Source organism: Pholis gunnellus (assembly GCF_910591455.1).
Source record: "Pholis gunnellus genome assembly, chromosome: 22".
NCBI classification, from domain to species: domain Eukaryota; kingdom Metazoa; phylum Chordata; class Actinopteri; order Perciformes; family Pholidae; genus Pholis; species Pholis gunnellus.
Window position 1 is genome coordinate 15603299 of NC_136549.1, and position 16896 is coordinate 15620194.

Genomic DNA, 16896 nt, shown 5'->3' on the forward strand with positions numbered 1-16896 from the left:
GAGTCAACATGAGGAAAAAAAACATTGACTGTGTTTATTATTATTTTATTTATGTGTTTGATATTTATTTTACTGAAGTAAAAGCTCAAAAGTACTAGAATTCAAATATACTGACAGTACAAAAAATTAAAGTTGTCATTTCAGACTCATATATGTTGTTATTCTGCGTTGTTGTACATTATTAATGAAACATGAATGTTTAATTCACATTAACATTGCAGCTGTTAATGGTGAAGTTAAATATTTTATACAACCTACAATAATATGTAATGATTTATTTGTTGATGTATATGTTGTATTAATATAATTAATTTAGCAAAGTAACTGAAGCTGTCAAATAAAAAAATGTAGTAGAGTAGACAATTATGTGAAAATTGTAAAGTACTTAAATAAAAGTACATAGTTACATTTCACCACTTTATTTGTGCTATAAAACAAAATATTTTCAGCAAGACCGAGAAATCAGAGAAAAATATAAATATATACATATGTATGTACATACATATATATAAATATATATATATACACATACACACACACCTCTATTTTGAGCCACACTTCATCCATTAACATAATACATCAAACACACTGTTTACTTTTGAATACTGCACTTTTATTGTGTCATACTTGCATTTTGGGGTTTTGAAAGTCATATAGTAAGATTAAACTATTAATATTAGTATGATTTCTACAATACCATAATTTTAGAACAAAAATGACTTTTTTTACAACGTGTCAAACAACCACTAATACTAAAATAACACATTTAATTGGAGATTAGAGCAGAAAAACATGAACAAGAGAAAGTGTAAATGTATATACAATCTGCTGTTTGCCTAAACGTGCGAGTTTATCGTCATATTTATGTTATTTTCCGTTGTTTTCTACATTAAATTGTGTTAAAAGTTGCTATTGTACACGTACAAGGAAGCTGATTGGTCGATAAACTTTTGTCTCCTCCGTGATTGGTCGAGCGACAAGCACCTGTCGCGCGACCTGAAGAAAGTTTGGCAGCCGTTGAGAAATGTAGCCAGTGGGCTGGCCCATTGTTTAATCTCGGAGGGGGGGTGGCAGGGAACTCGAGTCCGGAACGTTCAGGAAGGAAACTAAATGCTGTCAAACGGGTCTCTACCTTTTCTGAGGTGAGGAATGGAGTGCTCCAGGAACTCTATCCTCCTCGAGACACCTCAAAGGAAAACTTTCCAACTTCTGCTGTGTTTTCTGGAAACATGACAACTAGTTAATTAACCGTTAAAAAAAAATGGCGTCTGAGGTGAAATTAAACGGGAGCGAACTTTTGGAAGTTGACATATGCGACGCTGGCGTGTACTCCGAGGAAGAGAGCGGCGTTTTTGTCAACTCTGCCGCCTCCCCCCAGGATGATTTCTCCGGCTTTCACCAGTGGACGAGCCCCGCCACCGAGCACGGAGCTCCGCCTGCCTCTCACTGGACCAGCACGGCCGGCGACAGTGACTCCGAGTCCCAAGGAGATGGAGTCAAATCTCTGACGTCCTCCTCCATCGTGGACTGTCTGTTGGTTGAGCTTTACGAGACGTACAGTGGAGGCGGCCGGAGGAATCTGGACAGCTGGGACAGCTCCACCGAGGCGTCCGGATCCGATGCCTTTCTGGGCCGCAGTAACTCCGGGTCCAGCTTCCTCCAGGAGCTCCAGGAGAAGCACACCAGGAGGCATCAGGTGAACTACCTGGGCCAGAAAGGTGAGAGGTGTGGGCGGGCCAGGGTGTTTGTGTTCAGGGGCGTCGACATGTCCTGTTTGAGTCTTTTAAAATAATTGTATTCATATTAGGTTAAATCGCATACAATGCAATCTGTACAACATGCACATCTAGATCCTCCAATGAGTAAACACCCAAACTCTGTTAACACACTGGTCAACTACATTTTTGCATGGATTATTTGTAACTCTTCATTTCATATGTTTACCCATCTTTTTTAGGGTTGATCAGGGGTGGAGCTTTACCCAAACCTAGTGGGTCCTTTTTACTATTTACAGCTGCCATATGCACTATTTCTTCAGCTTGTTGAGGTAAAAGAATTCCTAAAAATCCTGTAGTTTGCATCCTGTAGAGCCCATGTCCTGTTTTATATCTAATTGTCTTCATCATTCAGAAACCATTACACATCTCCTAGTACAGTACTAGGAGATGTGTAATGGTGTCAGAATGTTTTGATTGTGTGTGAGAAGCCAAACTTCCTGGTTTCTGGACACCCTGTCCACAGGAATCCTCCCAGCATGCACAGCTTCACATCCACAAACACACTCCGACACAGAGGCCGGTGAGGTGTGTTGACAGCTCGTTTACTACTCACTCGATGTGTGCTGTACGGTGTTGTCTCGGAGTCTTGAAAGGCATGCCACGCTGCCATTGTGGAGTCCTACAGTAAACACAGCCAGGGATGTGAGCTCAGTGTTTGCCCTCCACACACACACACACACGTGAGGGCCGGTCAAGTTAAACACTGCAGAGGGCTGCCACTCAGGAAGAGGAAACAGAGCAGCTAAAACATACGTCTAATGTGTTTAGTCAGGGATTAAATGTGGGGGCTTTGTCTGCTGTGGGATGTTGGAAGTTCTTGGTGCTTGAGGCAGACCCTGCCATCTCCTGGGCATTGTTATATGAAAGGGCAACCTCCAAGGAAGGTGGTAATGTAGACGAAAAGATCGTCAAAATTGATGTAAAAATGCAACTATAACTTTTTTCTTCAGTAATTGATCCATGCAAAGTATTTATTTTTCTATATTAAGTAATAGCACATAGGTTATATCTAATTGAAATAATAAACCGTGAATATTTTTATTTTTTCAACAGTGTTTTGTAGGTATTTATTATGTAATAATGTTGAAAAAGTATCTGTTAACCTGAAAATGTGATCGGTGAGTCGGAGGGAAGAACAACTTGAATATAACTCCTGCACACTGTCTTGATATTTATTAATTTACTACGTTTTGGTCTGTTCAATGTTCATCTTCTCATTTATCTTCAAAGATATAATGTTAAATGAAGAAAAGCAGCAAATATTAACTTTTTGGGAAGTTATAATGAGCAGATATTTGGTATTTTCACTTGATGGAGGACCAAAGGGACCCTACTGATTAACTCTGTCCCACAGATCTGTGTCACCTTCACCTGACAATCTGATTTTCTTGCATTTAGTCTTGTGTGTGTGTGTGTGTGTTTATGTGGGGCGGTGTTCTGGTTTCTCTTATTTCATCTTTGCCTGCAGCCTGGAAAAATTATATTCTGATCTAATAGTGGAGTGCAGACATCACATGTTATTTCAAACTATATTAAGTAGCTTTATTTAGAAGACATCTTATCTAGACAGACCTTAATAAGTACTGAGCTGTGATTATGTGGAAAACAGAGGAAAGTTGGCTGGTTGGTTCCATGTTGGTTCCATGTGTTCACTGCAAGAAAACAATCCTGTGAGCCCACAAATGAGCTTTTTATGACAGTTTTAAGATGTCCAACGTGTGTCAGACATTCATGTCATCATTTATACTTATGTGTTTGTGTGTCTTTTCTTTTCTTAGCCCCGGAGGAGCTGCACTCGATCATCCAGGAGGTGAAATATCGATCGGGCCTTCAGTCGACCAAGCTGCTTCGCCAGCTGAGGAGACGGGACCGACTGTGCCACAAACTGCAGAAGAACTACGACGTCATCACGGCCTGCCTTCAGGCTGTCTCGCAGAAACGACGTAAGAACACATTTTAGTCCTAAAAACACCGGTAGACGGTATCACAGCACGCGTCTGTGTGAGTGAAATTGATTTGGAAAAGAGGTTTATGAACATTTAAAAGGCTTTAACTTCGAGGGTGAATGCATTTGCAAGATACTATAGATCTACAGGTTTGTACACGGCGTAGTCCAAGCTGTCGTATCATATGTTGTATGAAAATAGTCCTCACATTTACATAATGACATAATGGAGTGACATACAGTAGAGTCAAAGCACGTGACTACGCAGGAATCATATGTTCATTTTCATATCTCCATCTCCCGGCCTGTAAAATAGTTTAAATTCACCGGTTATATCAGAGAGGAAACAGTTTACAAAGGTGTTTTTTCCAGGAGAGAGATTATGGATTGAGCCTCATTCTATGAGTGATCTTTGAGATTAAATATCCTGACTTTACAAGTTGGGAATTTAGTTAGAATATGGGAGAATAACAATAAGGCTAAGTCTACATAATTATTCTCTTTACAGATGCTTGTAGCGTTTAAGTTTTTGTGGTTGATTGTTATTGCGCTCTTCCCAGATACGAAGAAAAAAAGAGCAACGACTCAACAAAGTTAAACATAATTAAAGGAATTTAGGTCTAATGTGTGTTTTCTTCTTCTATTAACAAGCAGCATGACGGTCCACAAGGCGGTAGAGTATAAAATAATAATGAAGTTTTAATGTGATGAGGCATTTACATGTAGGATCATGGCCAGGCTGTGACAATATATCATATATATATATATATATATATATATATATATATATATATATATAACAAGCTTCAGTTCCTCATTGAAAGGGTTGTCTGACGGCAAAGTAAAGTGGTGAAGATATTGTAAATATAGCATGTATACTGTATTGATTTGTGTGTCTAGAATAGGTTTATATCCACAGCAATACTTTGCTTTGCTCCCACGCTGGTACTCATGTCTACTCCTCCAAACTGTGTACAAGTACCTCATGAAGCCCCACTTCAATACATCCTAACTAACCCTTTAATACAAAGTACTTGTTTGATTCATGTCATGTTTATATGAAGAATATTCCCTATTAGAGTTTTAACAATTATATGAAACACAAGTCAGTGCTTTTACTATCAGTATGTTTGTTTTCTTGAAATGGTCATTAAATAATATCTATTATTGACATTATATCTATTGAAGGAATTATACATCAACAAGTCTCTGTATTTCACACTATTTAACTCCTTCTGCTCCTCCTCCTCCACTTCTTCCTCCTCCTCTTCCTCCTATTTATTAAATAGTTACTGATGAAGGTAAGTAAGTGTGCTTGTTAAGAGTTCTGCTATTATCACAGTATAAATATATATATATTTAGTTATCAGAGCAGTGAAACAGCTGTAACATCTGTAGAGAATATAAAGTATAATGATGATTACGTAACCTCATCATGGAGGCTGTTTGTTGGTATTGATCCTGAGTCGTTAAGAGACTCGATGTCTTCAGGAAGCACTTACTGCACCTGAGACTGAATCATAACCTCATTTCTTTTATTGCTGTGTGTGTGTGTGTGTGTGTGTGTGTGTGTGTGTGTGTGTGTGTGTGTGTGTGTGTGTGTGTGTGTGTGTGTGTGTGTGTGTGTGTGTGTGTGTGTGTGTGTGTGTGTGTGTGTGTGTGTGTGTGTGTGGTGACTCTGCAGAATCAGTGTTTCCTAAATCTTGGAGGGTGAGTTTTAGTTTGCTGATTTGATAAGATAACTCACAAGTTCCCACAGCCCAAGTTTCAATTTTCAAATAGCTTTTTACCCAAACAAAAGTAAAAGCTGGCCGACCACTTTGTGGCTTCAGAAAACAAAGAAACACCCCTGCTCTCTTTTCTCCTCCCCTCTCTCCTCCACCATTACCTCATCCCTCTCTTATCTCCTCCCCACGTGCCTCTCCATCCTTGCACCTCCTCCTGGTGACGCAAAAAACACCCGGAGGAGGATGAGGAGGTGTGCATCCTCAGCAGCACTGTATACCGAGCACAGGCTGCATGAAACCGGATGTCTTCCTCCTGCTATTTGTGGCATTTTTCTAGAACTCATATTTTATGTAGATGTTTTTGAGTCGCTTGCGCGAGGCTTCCTGCACGTTTGCTGCTCCGCTGATTTGATTTTTTAAAAAGAGGAAGCACACACACGCGATCACCGGAAGAGATTGGAATCGGTTTCATTGAACAGCTGCGTTTACCGGGGGAGATGCGTATCGGCAAGGGAGGCGTGAAGGGGGATTATTAACGCGGGAGAAGAAGACGATGATCGATCGGGTCGAACGGCTCGATTCCCGATGAGACAGGAGCGGCTCACCGCCGCCGGCAGGAGGCCGAGGGCGGGCGCGAAGCAGCGGCAGCAGGGCTCGGGAGGGGTCGGTAACATCATCAGCAACGTCCTGAAGAAACGGAACGGGATCTCCAGGAGCGCGCCGCGGCTGCTCTGCACCTTAGAGCCAGGTGACGCTCACAGAGGATGGGTCTCTGGGGGAAAGCACTGCATTGTGGGGTTTAAACAATACCTGAGAATGAAGATATCACTGTGTTACAGCTAAGCCGTCTGATGAGCTCATTGATTTAAGAAATGAGCTCTAAATCAGATCATGAGAGCATGAAGTGAGGTTTGGTTTCATACTTTAATGCATCACACCGACCAAACGAGTGAGGTATCGGTTTTCACTCGTTACTGCTCTTCTTTGTGGATGAACACCTGATATGAAGCCAGCAGAAACGCCCAGATGTCTTTATACATCTTCTGACATGCTATTTAAATAAATAGATGTCTTGTGTAGACACATCAGACATGATTTTATATTGTTTACTGTTTTAAAAGTTGTGTTGGGCTGCTCACCTTTTCTTGTTTTGATGCAAACTCATGCAAAGTGCCCGATAGAGCTTTTTGAATAAGTGAAATCCATAAATAAATAAAGACAAGGACCCTGGGAATGGAGGGCAAGTTGCATATTTAATGCTTTGTGATATTTAAGGTGCTTAAAACACCAACAACACAGCAACAATCCATCCATTTCACAGGTATTCTTCTGGTTATCGGCTTGACAACAGCCTGACAACAGCTTGAATCTTGTTTATTCGTGATAAAATCAACTTAATGTGCATATATATATGTATATAGACTAACACATTTTTTTAATAGTTTATAACGTTGTTTTCTCTTGTTTCTACCCAAAGACTGAAGGTTAGATTAATTAATTAGACCCTTTCCCTCTCATCCATTCCTTCTATCACCTCATTCTTCCTCACCTTTCCTGCCTCCTTCCTTCCTCCTGGTTTTATTTCAATTAACTTCTCCTCTGGAGAGATTAAACTCTCACCTATCATGCCGGACTGCAGCCTCTGGACCTCACTAATGTGTCTAACCTCGGCTGAGTACACGTTGTGTGTAATCTGTGACAGAGGAGTAGGAGGGTTTTCCGTGTTAATCCTCTCCCAAAGCTCCGCGGAATAAAAGCGACGTTCGCACAGAATGGCGCAGGAAATAACGACAGAGGAGGACCGAGCAGGTTAAAAACACATGTCTTCTTGTGAGGGGTTTCTATTGCAGTGTAAACTATATTGTTGGTACTTGTGGTGCGATCGGCTTCCGTTTGAGAGACGGATCGATCGTCCAGAGGAGAGAGGTGAAGAGAGAGAGAAATGGCCGCTGTTGGCTCAGAGCCGCAACATGTCAGGACCTTCCCCTCTTAACTTCAGATCAAAGTTTCATTTCCGTTTGCAGGGTTTATCCTGCTGTGTTAAATATCTCTCTGAAGAAGAAGTGTGTGTCTGTGTGTGTTCGTGCAAAGAGATTTGGCGGAGATTGAAACGAGGATTTCAGCACCACGCGGAAGTGGACAGCGACTCTCAGTTGACGCGTCTCAGAGCTCCAGACTCTGTTCAAACATCCAATAATTTAACACGACGGCCTTAAATCTCCTCGTTTTGTCTCATAATAGCGTTTAAAACAAAAGGTTGGACATATATTTCTGTAACACTCAGAGCTTCCGGTGTTTGGATTCTTGTTTCGTTGCCAGATGTCAGTTTACCGACATTTTACACGTGCACGAGTCTGCAGGATGTAAAAAAATATGTTTAGCATCTTTAACAAAAGGAGGAATTAGATTTAAATTATAAAGATTAATGCTATTGTATTTAGGTTTGAGACAGTTTAATTAACTTTGAGTCATAGATTTAATTCTTTTGTATTTGATCTCCTTAAAGGATGTTTACATGTAAAATATAGCTCATAAATAAGAAATATTTCCTCTTCCTGCACACAAACTTTGAGACGTTGACTGGTTCAATTGTAGTCACCCAGATCTGGTTCCAGACCAGTCTGACCGGGTGTCTCTTGTTTGTTTGTAGGAGTTGACACGAGGCTGAAGTTCACCATCGAACCATCGCTGGGGAAGAATGGATTCCAGCAGGTGAGAAGTAAACGTGCTTTAATTTGTTTCTTCACTGCTTTTAGCTGTTGGTCTAATGTTGTGTGGATGAACGTGATGATGCAGACTTCTCCTCTTAAAGATATATATATATATATATATATATATATATATATATATTGCAGTGCAGACGTGTGTGCTGGTTAATTAAAAATGTGAATAAAATGGTGTTTCTTCCCCACAGTGGTACGACGCCCTTAAAGCAGTGGCTAGACTCTCGACTGGGATACCGAAGGAATGGAGGAAGAGGGTAGGTCACGTAAACTAAATGTTAAACATCTCTCTCTCTGTCTGTCTGTCTGTCTGATCCGTTTCTTCCCTCTTGGTTTGGTTCAGCTATTGATATTATTTTAGTATTAATGTGGTTCCTGGTGGATCTGTGTCTGTTGTCTTTGTGCAGGTTTGGCTAACGCTAGCAGACCAGTACCTCCACAGTATCTCCATCGACTGGGACAAGACACTCCGCTTCGCCTTCAACGAGCGCAGCAACCCGGACGATGACTCCCTCGGCATCCAAATAGTCAAGGTAAGCAGATACATGATATTGAATATGTTTACAGTTTAATAACTTTGAGAAAGTACCAATGTTTTCATGAAGAATAATATTCATGGCAGCATGAAAAAAAACCTCTGGAACATCAATTAGGCCGTCAATCGACGCAGAATCTTTCTGAAGTTTAGCAGTAAAACCAACTACCATCTTTCCACAGAAATGATGTCATTCATTATAAACACACTATTCTTTATAGATGGGTCCACATGTAGGAATCTGTACTCTCACCCGAATCTCTGTCTTCATCTGCACATTTGACGACTGAACAACAATCTCTGTTCACTAATGAAGACGGTGAGATTTGTGTGACTGATTCAGAAGCTGTCATTTATGTTTGCCTACTGAGTGTGTGTGTGTGTGTGTGTGTGTGTGTGTGTGTGTAAGCACATCCTACTAATGAGAGGAAGAGTAGTGTCCGGTAGGGGATGTTTACTTCTGACTGTGCGTCAGAGAATGAGGTGACTGCATCATGGAAACACTGAAGCTCTTTTCTGTTTCTCAGTGACTCAGAGGTACAACAGAGTTTTCCATCAACAGGGAAAAGTCTGATTATCTACTTCTCTTCACCGTCTCTCTCCTAAATGCAAGAAACGATCATTCTTTATCCTTTAATCTATCCAGTACATGCACAGATTTATAATACAATAAGCCATACTGAACACTGATATAATTGTTATTTTATTGTTCATATGTTTATTCTAGTTTTTTTGCTGTTCTTCTGTTGAATTCTGGTAGAATAATTTCCTTCAGGATTAATAAAGTTTGTATCTTACCCTTCTGATGTCCAGGACCTGCACAGGACGGGCTGCAGTTCTTACTGTGGCCAGGAGGGGGAGCAGGACAGGGTGGTGCTGAAGAGGGTGCTGCTGGCCTACGCCCGCTGGAATAAAAGTGTGGGCTACTGCCAGGGATTCAACGTACTGGCTGCGCTCATCCTGGAAGTTACAGAGGGACATGAGAGCGATGCACTCAAGGTACAAACATACAGCAACAGTATCAGCTTAGAGAAAATGAATGCAGATTAGTAGAATGTGACTGACCTTTTCAATAACTATTCAACTTTTTCCTCTCCTATATTCAGGTGATGATCTATCTGATTGACAAAGTGCTGCCTGAGAGTTATTTTGCCAACAACCTGCGAGCATTGTCAGGTAAACACAAAGACTAAACTAAACTGAATTGACGTAATGAAACGTCCCCAGTACCTGCAGTTTTGAGATACGTTTAATCTCATATACTTCCTGTTTGAATCTGTCTCCTCCTCTCAGTGGACATGGCGGTGTTCAGAGACCTGCTGCGTCTGAAGCTGCCCAGACTGTCCCAGCATCTCCACCACCTTCAGAAAGCTGCCAACAAAGAGGCCGGAGGTACGAACCTGTGTTTGTGTTTACAGGAATGCTACCTGGTTGCAAATATCAGAGAGCAGAGCTGCCCGATGCTGCTTTAACTGTTCAATTATACTGGAAAAAAAGAACTCAACTAATACCCCAAATAACACACGTCTGTGTTCTCTCAGGCAGCTACGAGCCTCCGTTGACCAACGTGTTCACCATGCAGTGGTTCCTCACCATGTTCGCCACCTGCCTGCCGGCGCCCACCGTGCTGAAGATCTGGGACTCGGTGTTCTTCGAGGGTTCAGAGGTGCTGTTTCGGGTCGCCATCGCCATCTGGGAGAGACTGGGAGAGTGAGTGGACCATTACACAGAATGGGATTTGACTTCTGTGGGGGATTAACATTTGTGTATCCAAATGTGTGGTTAATCAGCTTTTCATTTTCATGCTCAAACATTTAGAAAATTGAACCTTGAGACACTCAAAATATCCACTTAGAACTCAGAACCGTTAACTCCGGACCTTATGAATGCTCTTGATCCTCCCATCTTCTAAAACGCTGCTCGTCTTCCTCGTCTCCGTCCAGGAGGATCGAGTACTGTCACACAGCGGACGACTTCTACAGCACGATGGGTTGTCTCACTCAGGAGATGCTGGAGCACAACCTCATCGATCCTCCTGAACTCATGCAGGTACCGGATGAACTAAACCGCTCACGCCTGTTAAACCACTCTAGTGTAATATATTCACCGTTAACCTCACATTGCAGGAGGTTTACGCCATGGCAGTGTTTCCCTTCCCTCAACTGGCTGAGCTGAGAGAGAAGTACACCTACAACATCACTCCGTTCCCTACCTCAGTCAAATCCAGTGGAAGGTTTGTACTCTTCTTAGAAATCTTGATAAAGAAACACAGAATATTTATTTGATTTCAGCAGCTTACTGCCGTTAAACGTACCCTGTGGAGCTTCTGACAGCTAGTGGCAGATAGTTTTAGTATCGTATAGTTTTTCCCCTTAGTTTACATGTGTATGCTCACATGTTATAGTGGTGGTGGTGATGATGTTGTTATCTTGTTCTAGTGGCGTTCTGGGCAGCTGGGAGAGCGACGAAGATGCCGACATGGACGATGAGGACTCTGTGGTGACGGCGCTCGGCTGCCTGGGTCCCCTGGGTGGCCTGCTGGCCCCGGAGCTGCAGAGGTACCACAAACATCTCAAAGGTCAGTGCGACCACATGAAGTGCTGCACAGGATTTCAATGGCAGCCAAGTGGCTCAAGACAAACTAACAAACGGCCCCAAATCCTCCATTTTCTGCCCTCGATTCGTTTCCTCCAGACAAATCCACACTTCCTCCTCTTCCAAAGAAGGAAAAAAAAGTCAAACAGCTGGAGGGATTTAGTTAAAAACCATTGGTTAAGATCTGAAGCAGTACTCGTCAATCTCCAGAGAGATTTAGAAACGACTTCAGACAGAAATAAGTGTTTAATTTAACCTCAAAAGTAGAGCTTAGTACAACTGTTTTGACCTGGTTTAAAGTGGAAACATGGCTCATTCTTAAGAGCTAAGTGTAGCATTTGATTATTAATAAATCATCACCACAGTAACCAAACTAAACCAGCTGGGTTGGATTTGGTCTTTGCAACACAAAAGGAGGAAAAGCTGCCGTAAAAGGTGATGAAAGAAATAACTTCTGCCCTTTTCCAGTCGAGCTAAAGAGAAAACGAACAGAAATTCAGTGAAGTAAATGTCAAACGGATCCCAACAAAGAGCAGATTTACCTCGTCTTCAAAGGTTAGATAGCATCAAGAGGCTTTTTTATAGTTTAGTTTAGTGTCACAGCTTGATTAAAGGGAATGAAAGAGAAACTGGGAGAACAAATAAGTAAGAAAAGGAGCTTAAAGGACCTAAAAAGAGCATTGGATTTAGTCTGATTTGTGTATTTTCCTGGAATGTTTCCTTCCACTTTTCAACCAAAGCCCTTGACTCTAATCTTTGATTCTCTGAAAGCCAAAATCCCGGTCATGAAATAAATCAAGTAAAATAAATGAATGAAGAGTTTAATGTTGGGATAAAGAACATGACAGCAGTGTTTCTTCTATCTCTCTTCCTCCAGACCAGCGAGGAGAGCAGGGGAACATCGCAGAGCTGAGTCCAGGAGCGGTGGGAGCTGGAGGAGGAGGAGGTGGAGGAGGTGCCAAGGCGGAACATCAAGCTGCAATCAACAGCATGATGATGGAGAGGATGAGCACCGACATCTACGCCCTGAAGAAGCAATATACGCGCATCAAAAGGAGGCAGCAGCAACAGGCCATGCAACTCTACATACGCACAGGTGGGAAGAAGAGTCACAACAATCATAACTTCACTTTAACTGACGTTTCTTCTTTCTGTTTTAGCATTAATATCAGTAGAGAACAGCTCTCACAGTGGGGCGGCTTTTCATTTTACATTTTAAAGTTACTATGAGGAACTGAACCAGTCTCAGTCTAGTCCTGATCCGTGGACAGACCCAGATCTGGCTTCACCTGCAGTCGGAGCTCCGGAGGGAGGAGGAGAGCTCAGCTCCCGGCAGCAGCATCTCCTCCTCCTCCAGGAGCAGAGCTTCTTCTCTCTGGAAGCCAACACCGACACCACGCTGCTGGAGACCCAGGACGTATTGCTGGACCCGCTAAAGGGAAGGGAGCCACGGGAGAACCAGAACCAGGACTAAGAGACTCAGACTGTCAGACCCTGCTGCAGTAAAATGAGAGCTTTTCTAAAGGGACTCTGGTGTTAAGAAACACTACCACCCTCGTCCACAGGGACCGCCAGAATCAACATTAAAGTTCCTCGTAGTAACTCTAATAACGTTTCACCACATATATAAATGATGCATCAATATATTAACTACATTTCTTCTTTGCAGGTGGTAAAGTGATTTATTGCTCATTATTACACATTTCTTATTTCAGAACAAAATAAGCTTTAGTTTAAGTCTTTGCTAAAACAAAGCAGACACTGACGAGGCTCTCTGTGTAGACGGACAGGATCACATGCACGCAGCAGCAAGTTCTATGTTTCTGACGATGATGTGTGACTCGTAGGACCTGGACCTGAAGTGGCCACTAATCCAAGGGTTCTCCAGGAGCATCGCAACAAACACAGCGACAGTACCGACCAGCACACCGACGGTACTGCTGTCGGACCACAAGGGTCCTCTGAAAACTGGGTGTTCTGGGGCTGATGAGGGTCTTTAATGATTCATTCTTGAATTAAAAAGTAATTGAATGGTATAAGGAGGATAGCAGCTGGACAACTGGTGATGGCTTTGTTCTATTTGCAGCTGGTATATTCTAGATATATTTATTTGGAGACACCTGTCACTACTTTACAGAAAACAAGTCCATCAGATGCATGAATCAATTCTTTTATAACTTCAATTTTAATGCCAGAAACTTACAGTTGTGTTCACATGTTACGGTATATTAATATGATTACATGACATAATAATGTCAAAACACTGTGTGCTCGTAAAGCTAGTTATTAGCTTTAATAGATAATATTCCATTTAACAAAATGCTGAGGATGTCTTCATAAGTGACAGGTGTCTCCAATTATACTTGATTTTTGCAAATGATTCATTTGTTTTCAGCTGTATGCTGCAGTTTCTGGGTGAATTTCTATCACTAACATTTAATTTACAACCTCTACTTCCTTCTATTTGTTGCTCCTCTCCTCTCATGCCAACATATGACTTTTGAACATTGTATAACAGGCGAGATTTAATGTTTTTTTCCCCGTTCAGATTTAAACATCTGTGCACACACTCTAATATGAAATTCAGTGATCATGAAACGACTGTTTTCTGTTTTTCTGTCCCCTCACCTTTTAGACAAATGTCCCGCCACCCGTGTCTTGCCCTCCCAACTCAACCCTTCAAGCTCCGTAATCAACCACCTCCTTCTGGGTCGGAGGCCACTCGCAGATCCCCGGGGCTCCAAACCCACATCCACTAGCACATCCACACTACCGGGGTCCAGACCTGCGTCCCTGTCCCAGAGTCAGGGCTCCCCGGCCAGGCAGCGCTGTGGCTCGCTGCTCTCCAACAGCACTGGATCTCCAGGGAGCTTGGGAGGAGGCGCCGGGTCGCCGTGGCGAGCTCATGTCCGGGTTCATCGACGGAATATAGCCAGGGCCCGAGCACAGCTGGGCTTTGGAGGTTCAGAGGAAAGGGAAGGGGATGATGATGATGGTGAGGGGGAGGAAGAGGAAGGAGGATCAGGAAGATTTGAGGATGAAGAGGAGAGGGATGATGAGGAGCAGAAAGAAGGGAGTGACTCCTTGGTGTCTCCATCTCCTGTTTGCTCTGTTGACGGGTCGGTGAGTGAAGAGGCTCCACAGGTGGCAGATGAGACAACAGAAGTTGCAGAGGTGGTGGTGCAGCTGGACGCTCTGGATCTAGAGGACGCGTCAAATCTGACCTCCCCCAACAACCCAGATACACAACCGGAGTCTAAACCAGCATCCCAAGTCCCTCTCCTTCTCCCTCCTCCGCCGTCCTCAAACAGACACAAAGAGTCTGATTCCTCAGGTTCAGAAAGAAGCACCACGTCTGACAGACACTTTCCCTCCATCGCTTTACCTCCACCTCCCCACTCCTTGAACTCCACTCCCTCCACCCTGAGTCCGTCCCCGTCTCCGGTCCCTAGGCTGGCTTCTCTCGGCCCGTCCGGCTCGTCCTCTCCAACACCTCCCTCCACCCCGACGCCCAACTCCACATCCTGCCTCACGTCCTCCCCTTCAGCTCACGACTTCTCCTCTCTCACTCCTCACGCGTCCTCCACCTTTTACAAAACGTCCTCCCCCTCCACCCCCTCGCTTTCCTCTATCGCCTCCTCGTCCAGGTCCCATTTGTCCTCCTCCCCGTCGACCCCGGCCTTGTCGTCCACCGTCTCTCCCAAACAGCCGGCCTTTTCCCCGTTCCCTAGCGTGAAGCAGCCCAGGAGATCGGCGGCAGCCAGAAATCTCGGCCTCTACGGTCCGACGTCCAGAACACCCACAGTACACTTCCCTCAGCTCAGCCGCAACCTCAACCGGAGCAGTGCAGCGGGCGCCACCGGCAGCCGGTGAAGACCTCTGCGCTCCCGAATTGAAGCTAGAAACACACAGTCGTTACGTGATATGAAGAAAATCATTCTATAACTACACCGTGTTGCCTCCCGCGCATCAAGAAAATAACCCACGTCTTATTTGAAGTAGATTGAAAGTTGTAGAAACGTAAAGTTCAGTGTGCATTGATGTTGACATGTGAAGATTGTGGTTCACTTGATAAAAGGGTCCTCCTGAAAATCTCAAGCCATCACAGACTAGTTGACTCTTAAGTGTGAAACCTCCCGTTTTGTTTATTGTTTAAACCGCATTGTTACTGTACAGCTAAGGAACATAGGACTCTAAGCCCTTTACAGCGACTATAATGGATACATGCTAACAATAAAAGATATGACATCAGATGTGAACAATGTTTTACTGACGTTAAGAAGTTACATTGCATTTGTGTTGGACGTCGGCGTCTCTTCAATAGTTGTTTTTTGAACCTTTAGAAAATACTTCTCCCCGGACTGAACCATGAAGAGACCTGCTTCCTTCTGGACTCATTTATGTGGCAACATGATGAAGCACCTTTTTTTTTTTTTTCCTTTAAGATAACACAATAGCCATCCAGTTGTTTCAATGCCAAGTATTAAGAAACAAGAGATACCGAAGAATTTCTGTAAATGAAGAATAATAAAAACTGTGTTCGTCCCCAAAACCCTCCCAATCTGAAGATGTTTGATGTCCTGAAGCACTTCTTCTTTCTTTCTTCTCTGAGTAACGGCATCATGGCTGACGTCTAAATAAGTACTTTCAATAACAAAAATAACTAAACTCCTTGTGTCTTCCAAATTGTAACACTTTATTATAATAATAATAAGATAATTCTCAAAAACATGATGAAAACCCATCAGGTGATGTCACTTTTTATCTTTAAATGTTATTTTAATTAAAGTGTAAGGCTCTGCAAAACTATAATAATCATTATCTTTATTATTATTATGCATAAAACGCGTAACTGTAGGATCAGAATACTTACATCCCTGCAGTTCATCACGTTCTCCAGAGGAATAAATATTACCAAAACATATGTGCAACAACTTGCGTCTTTAAATTAAAAAAGATGAATACTACCTAAAATAATTTCAGTTTTAAGTGAGATCTGCGTGTAAATGCATTGCTTTTCTTTCTCCACTTCCTGTCTCGTTGACTAGTTTGTAATATATAAAATCTTAATTTGTAAAGTAACTAAAGCTGTCAGATAAATGCAGTGGAGTATTGGAGTGTTATCCAAAATCCCCTCTGTAAAAACCTTTGACTCGATATGTTAAAACACATTTTAACATCTAAAAAATAATTTAATAACATAAAAAAAAGATGTAATTTAATGTGTTCATCTCACTTATCATTTTTCTTTAAGAGCTGAAATTATTATAAGTTCTGATGATTCATTTGTATAAAGTGCAATAAAAAGTACCAAACAAGTTAAAAGAAACCATTGTTTTTATATTTAAACCACTTTCATCAGCAATAAATTAAAAGTCATGACCCAGAATTAATTTCTACAAAATAACCACAAAACAAATTCTAGAAAAACAATAACATTAAATTAAAAAAAATTAATAACTTTAATATTTTTTATATTATTATTTTTGGACCAAATCTTTAAAGTTTTTTTCTCCAACATATTAAAATACATAGAAATGTTTGAATTTCTGACTTCCTGGTTTCGTCTTACGTCGCCCTTACGTGCCTGTGA

General features: G+C 42.1%; 1 protein-coding gene across 1 annotated transcript; it reads left to right on the plus strand.

The window, feature by feature from the left end:
- Positions 1-1136: 1136 nt before the first annotated feature.
- On the plus strand, positions 1137-15757 carry tbc1d30 (TBC1 domain family, member 30). The gene is made up of 15 exons (XM_079183408.1): positions 1137-1718; positions 3557-3721; positions 8101-8162; positions 8365-8430; positions 8581-8706; positions 9522-9707; positions 9815-9884; positions 10002-10100; positions 10250-10418; positions 10652-10757; positions 10835-10941; positions 11147-11286; positions 12181-12399; positions 13151-13237; positions 13939-15757. The coding sequence occupies exons 1-15, from the start codon at positions 1262-1264 to the stop codon at positions 15174-15176; spliced, it is 3297 nt and encodes a 1098-aa protein (XP_079039534.1). The 5' UTR covers positions 1137-1261; the 3' UTR covers positions 15177-15757.
- Positions 15758-16896: the final 1139 nt, after the last annotated feature.

Bases quoted from the DNA above. Each gene is read 5' to 3' on its own strand.
- tbc1d30 (XM_079183408.1), top strand. From the start codon at position 1,262: ATGGCGTCTGAGGTGAAATTAAACGGGAGCGAACTTTTGGAAGTTGAC. The intron at 9,885-10,001 runs GTAAACACAAAG...TCCTCCTCTCAG, and splicing joins CAACCTGCGAGCATTGTCAG to TGGACATGGCGGTGTTCAGA. The intron at 10,419-10,651 runs GTGAGTGGACCA...GTCTCCGTCCAG, and splicing joins ATCTGGGAGAGACTGGGAGA to GAGGATCGAGTACTGTCACA.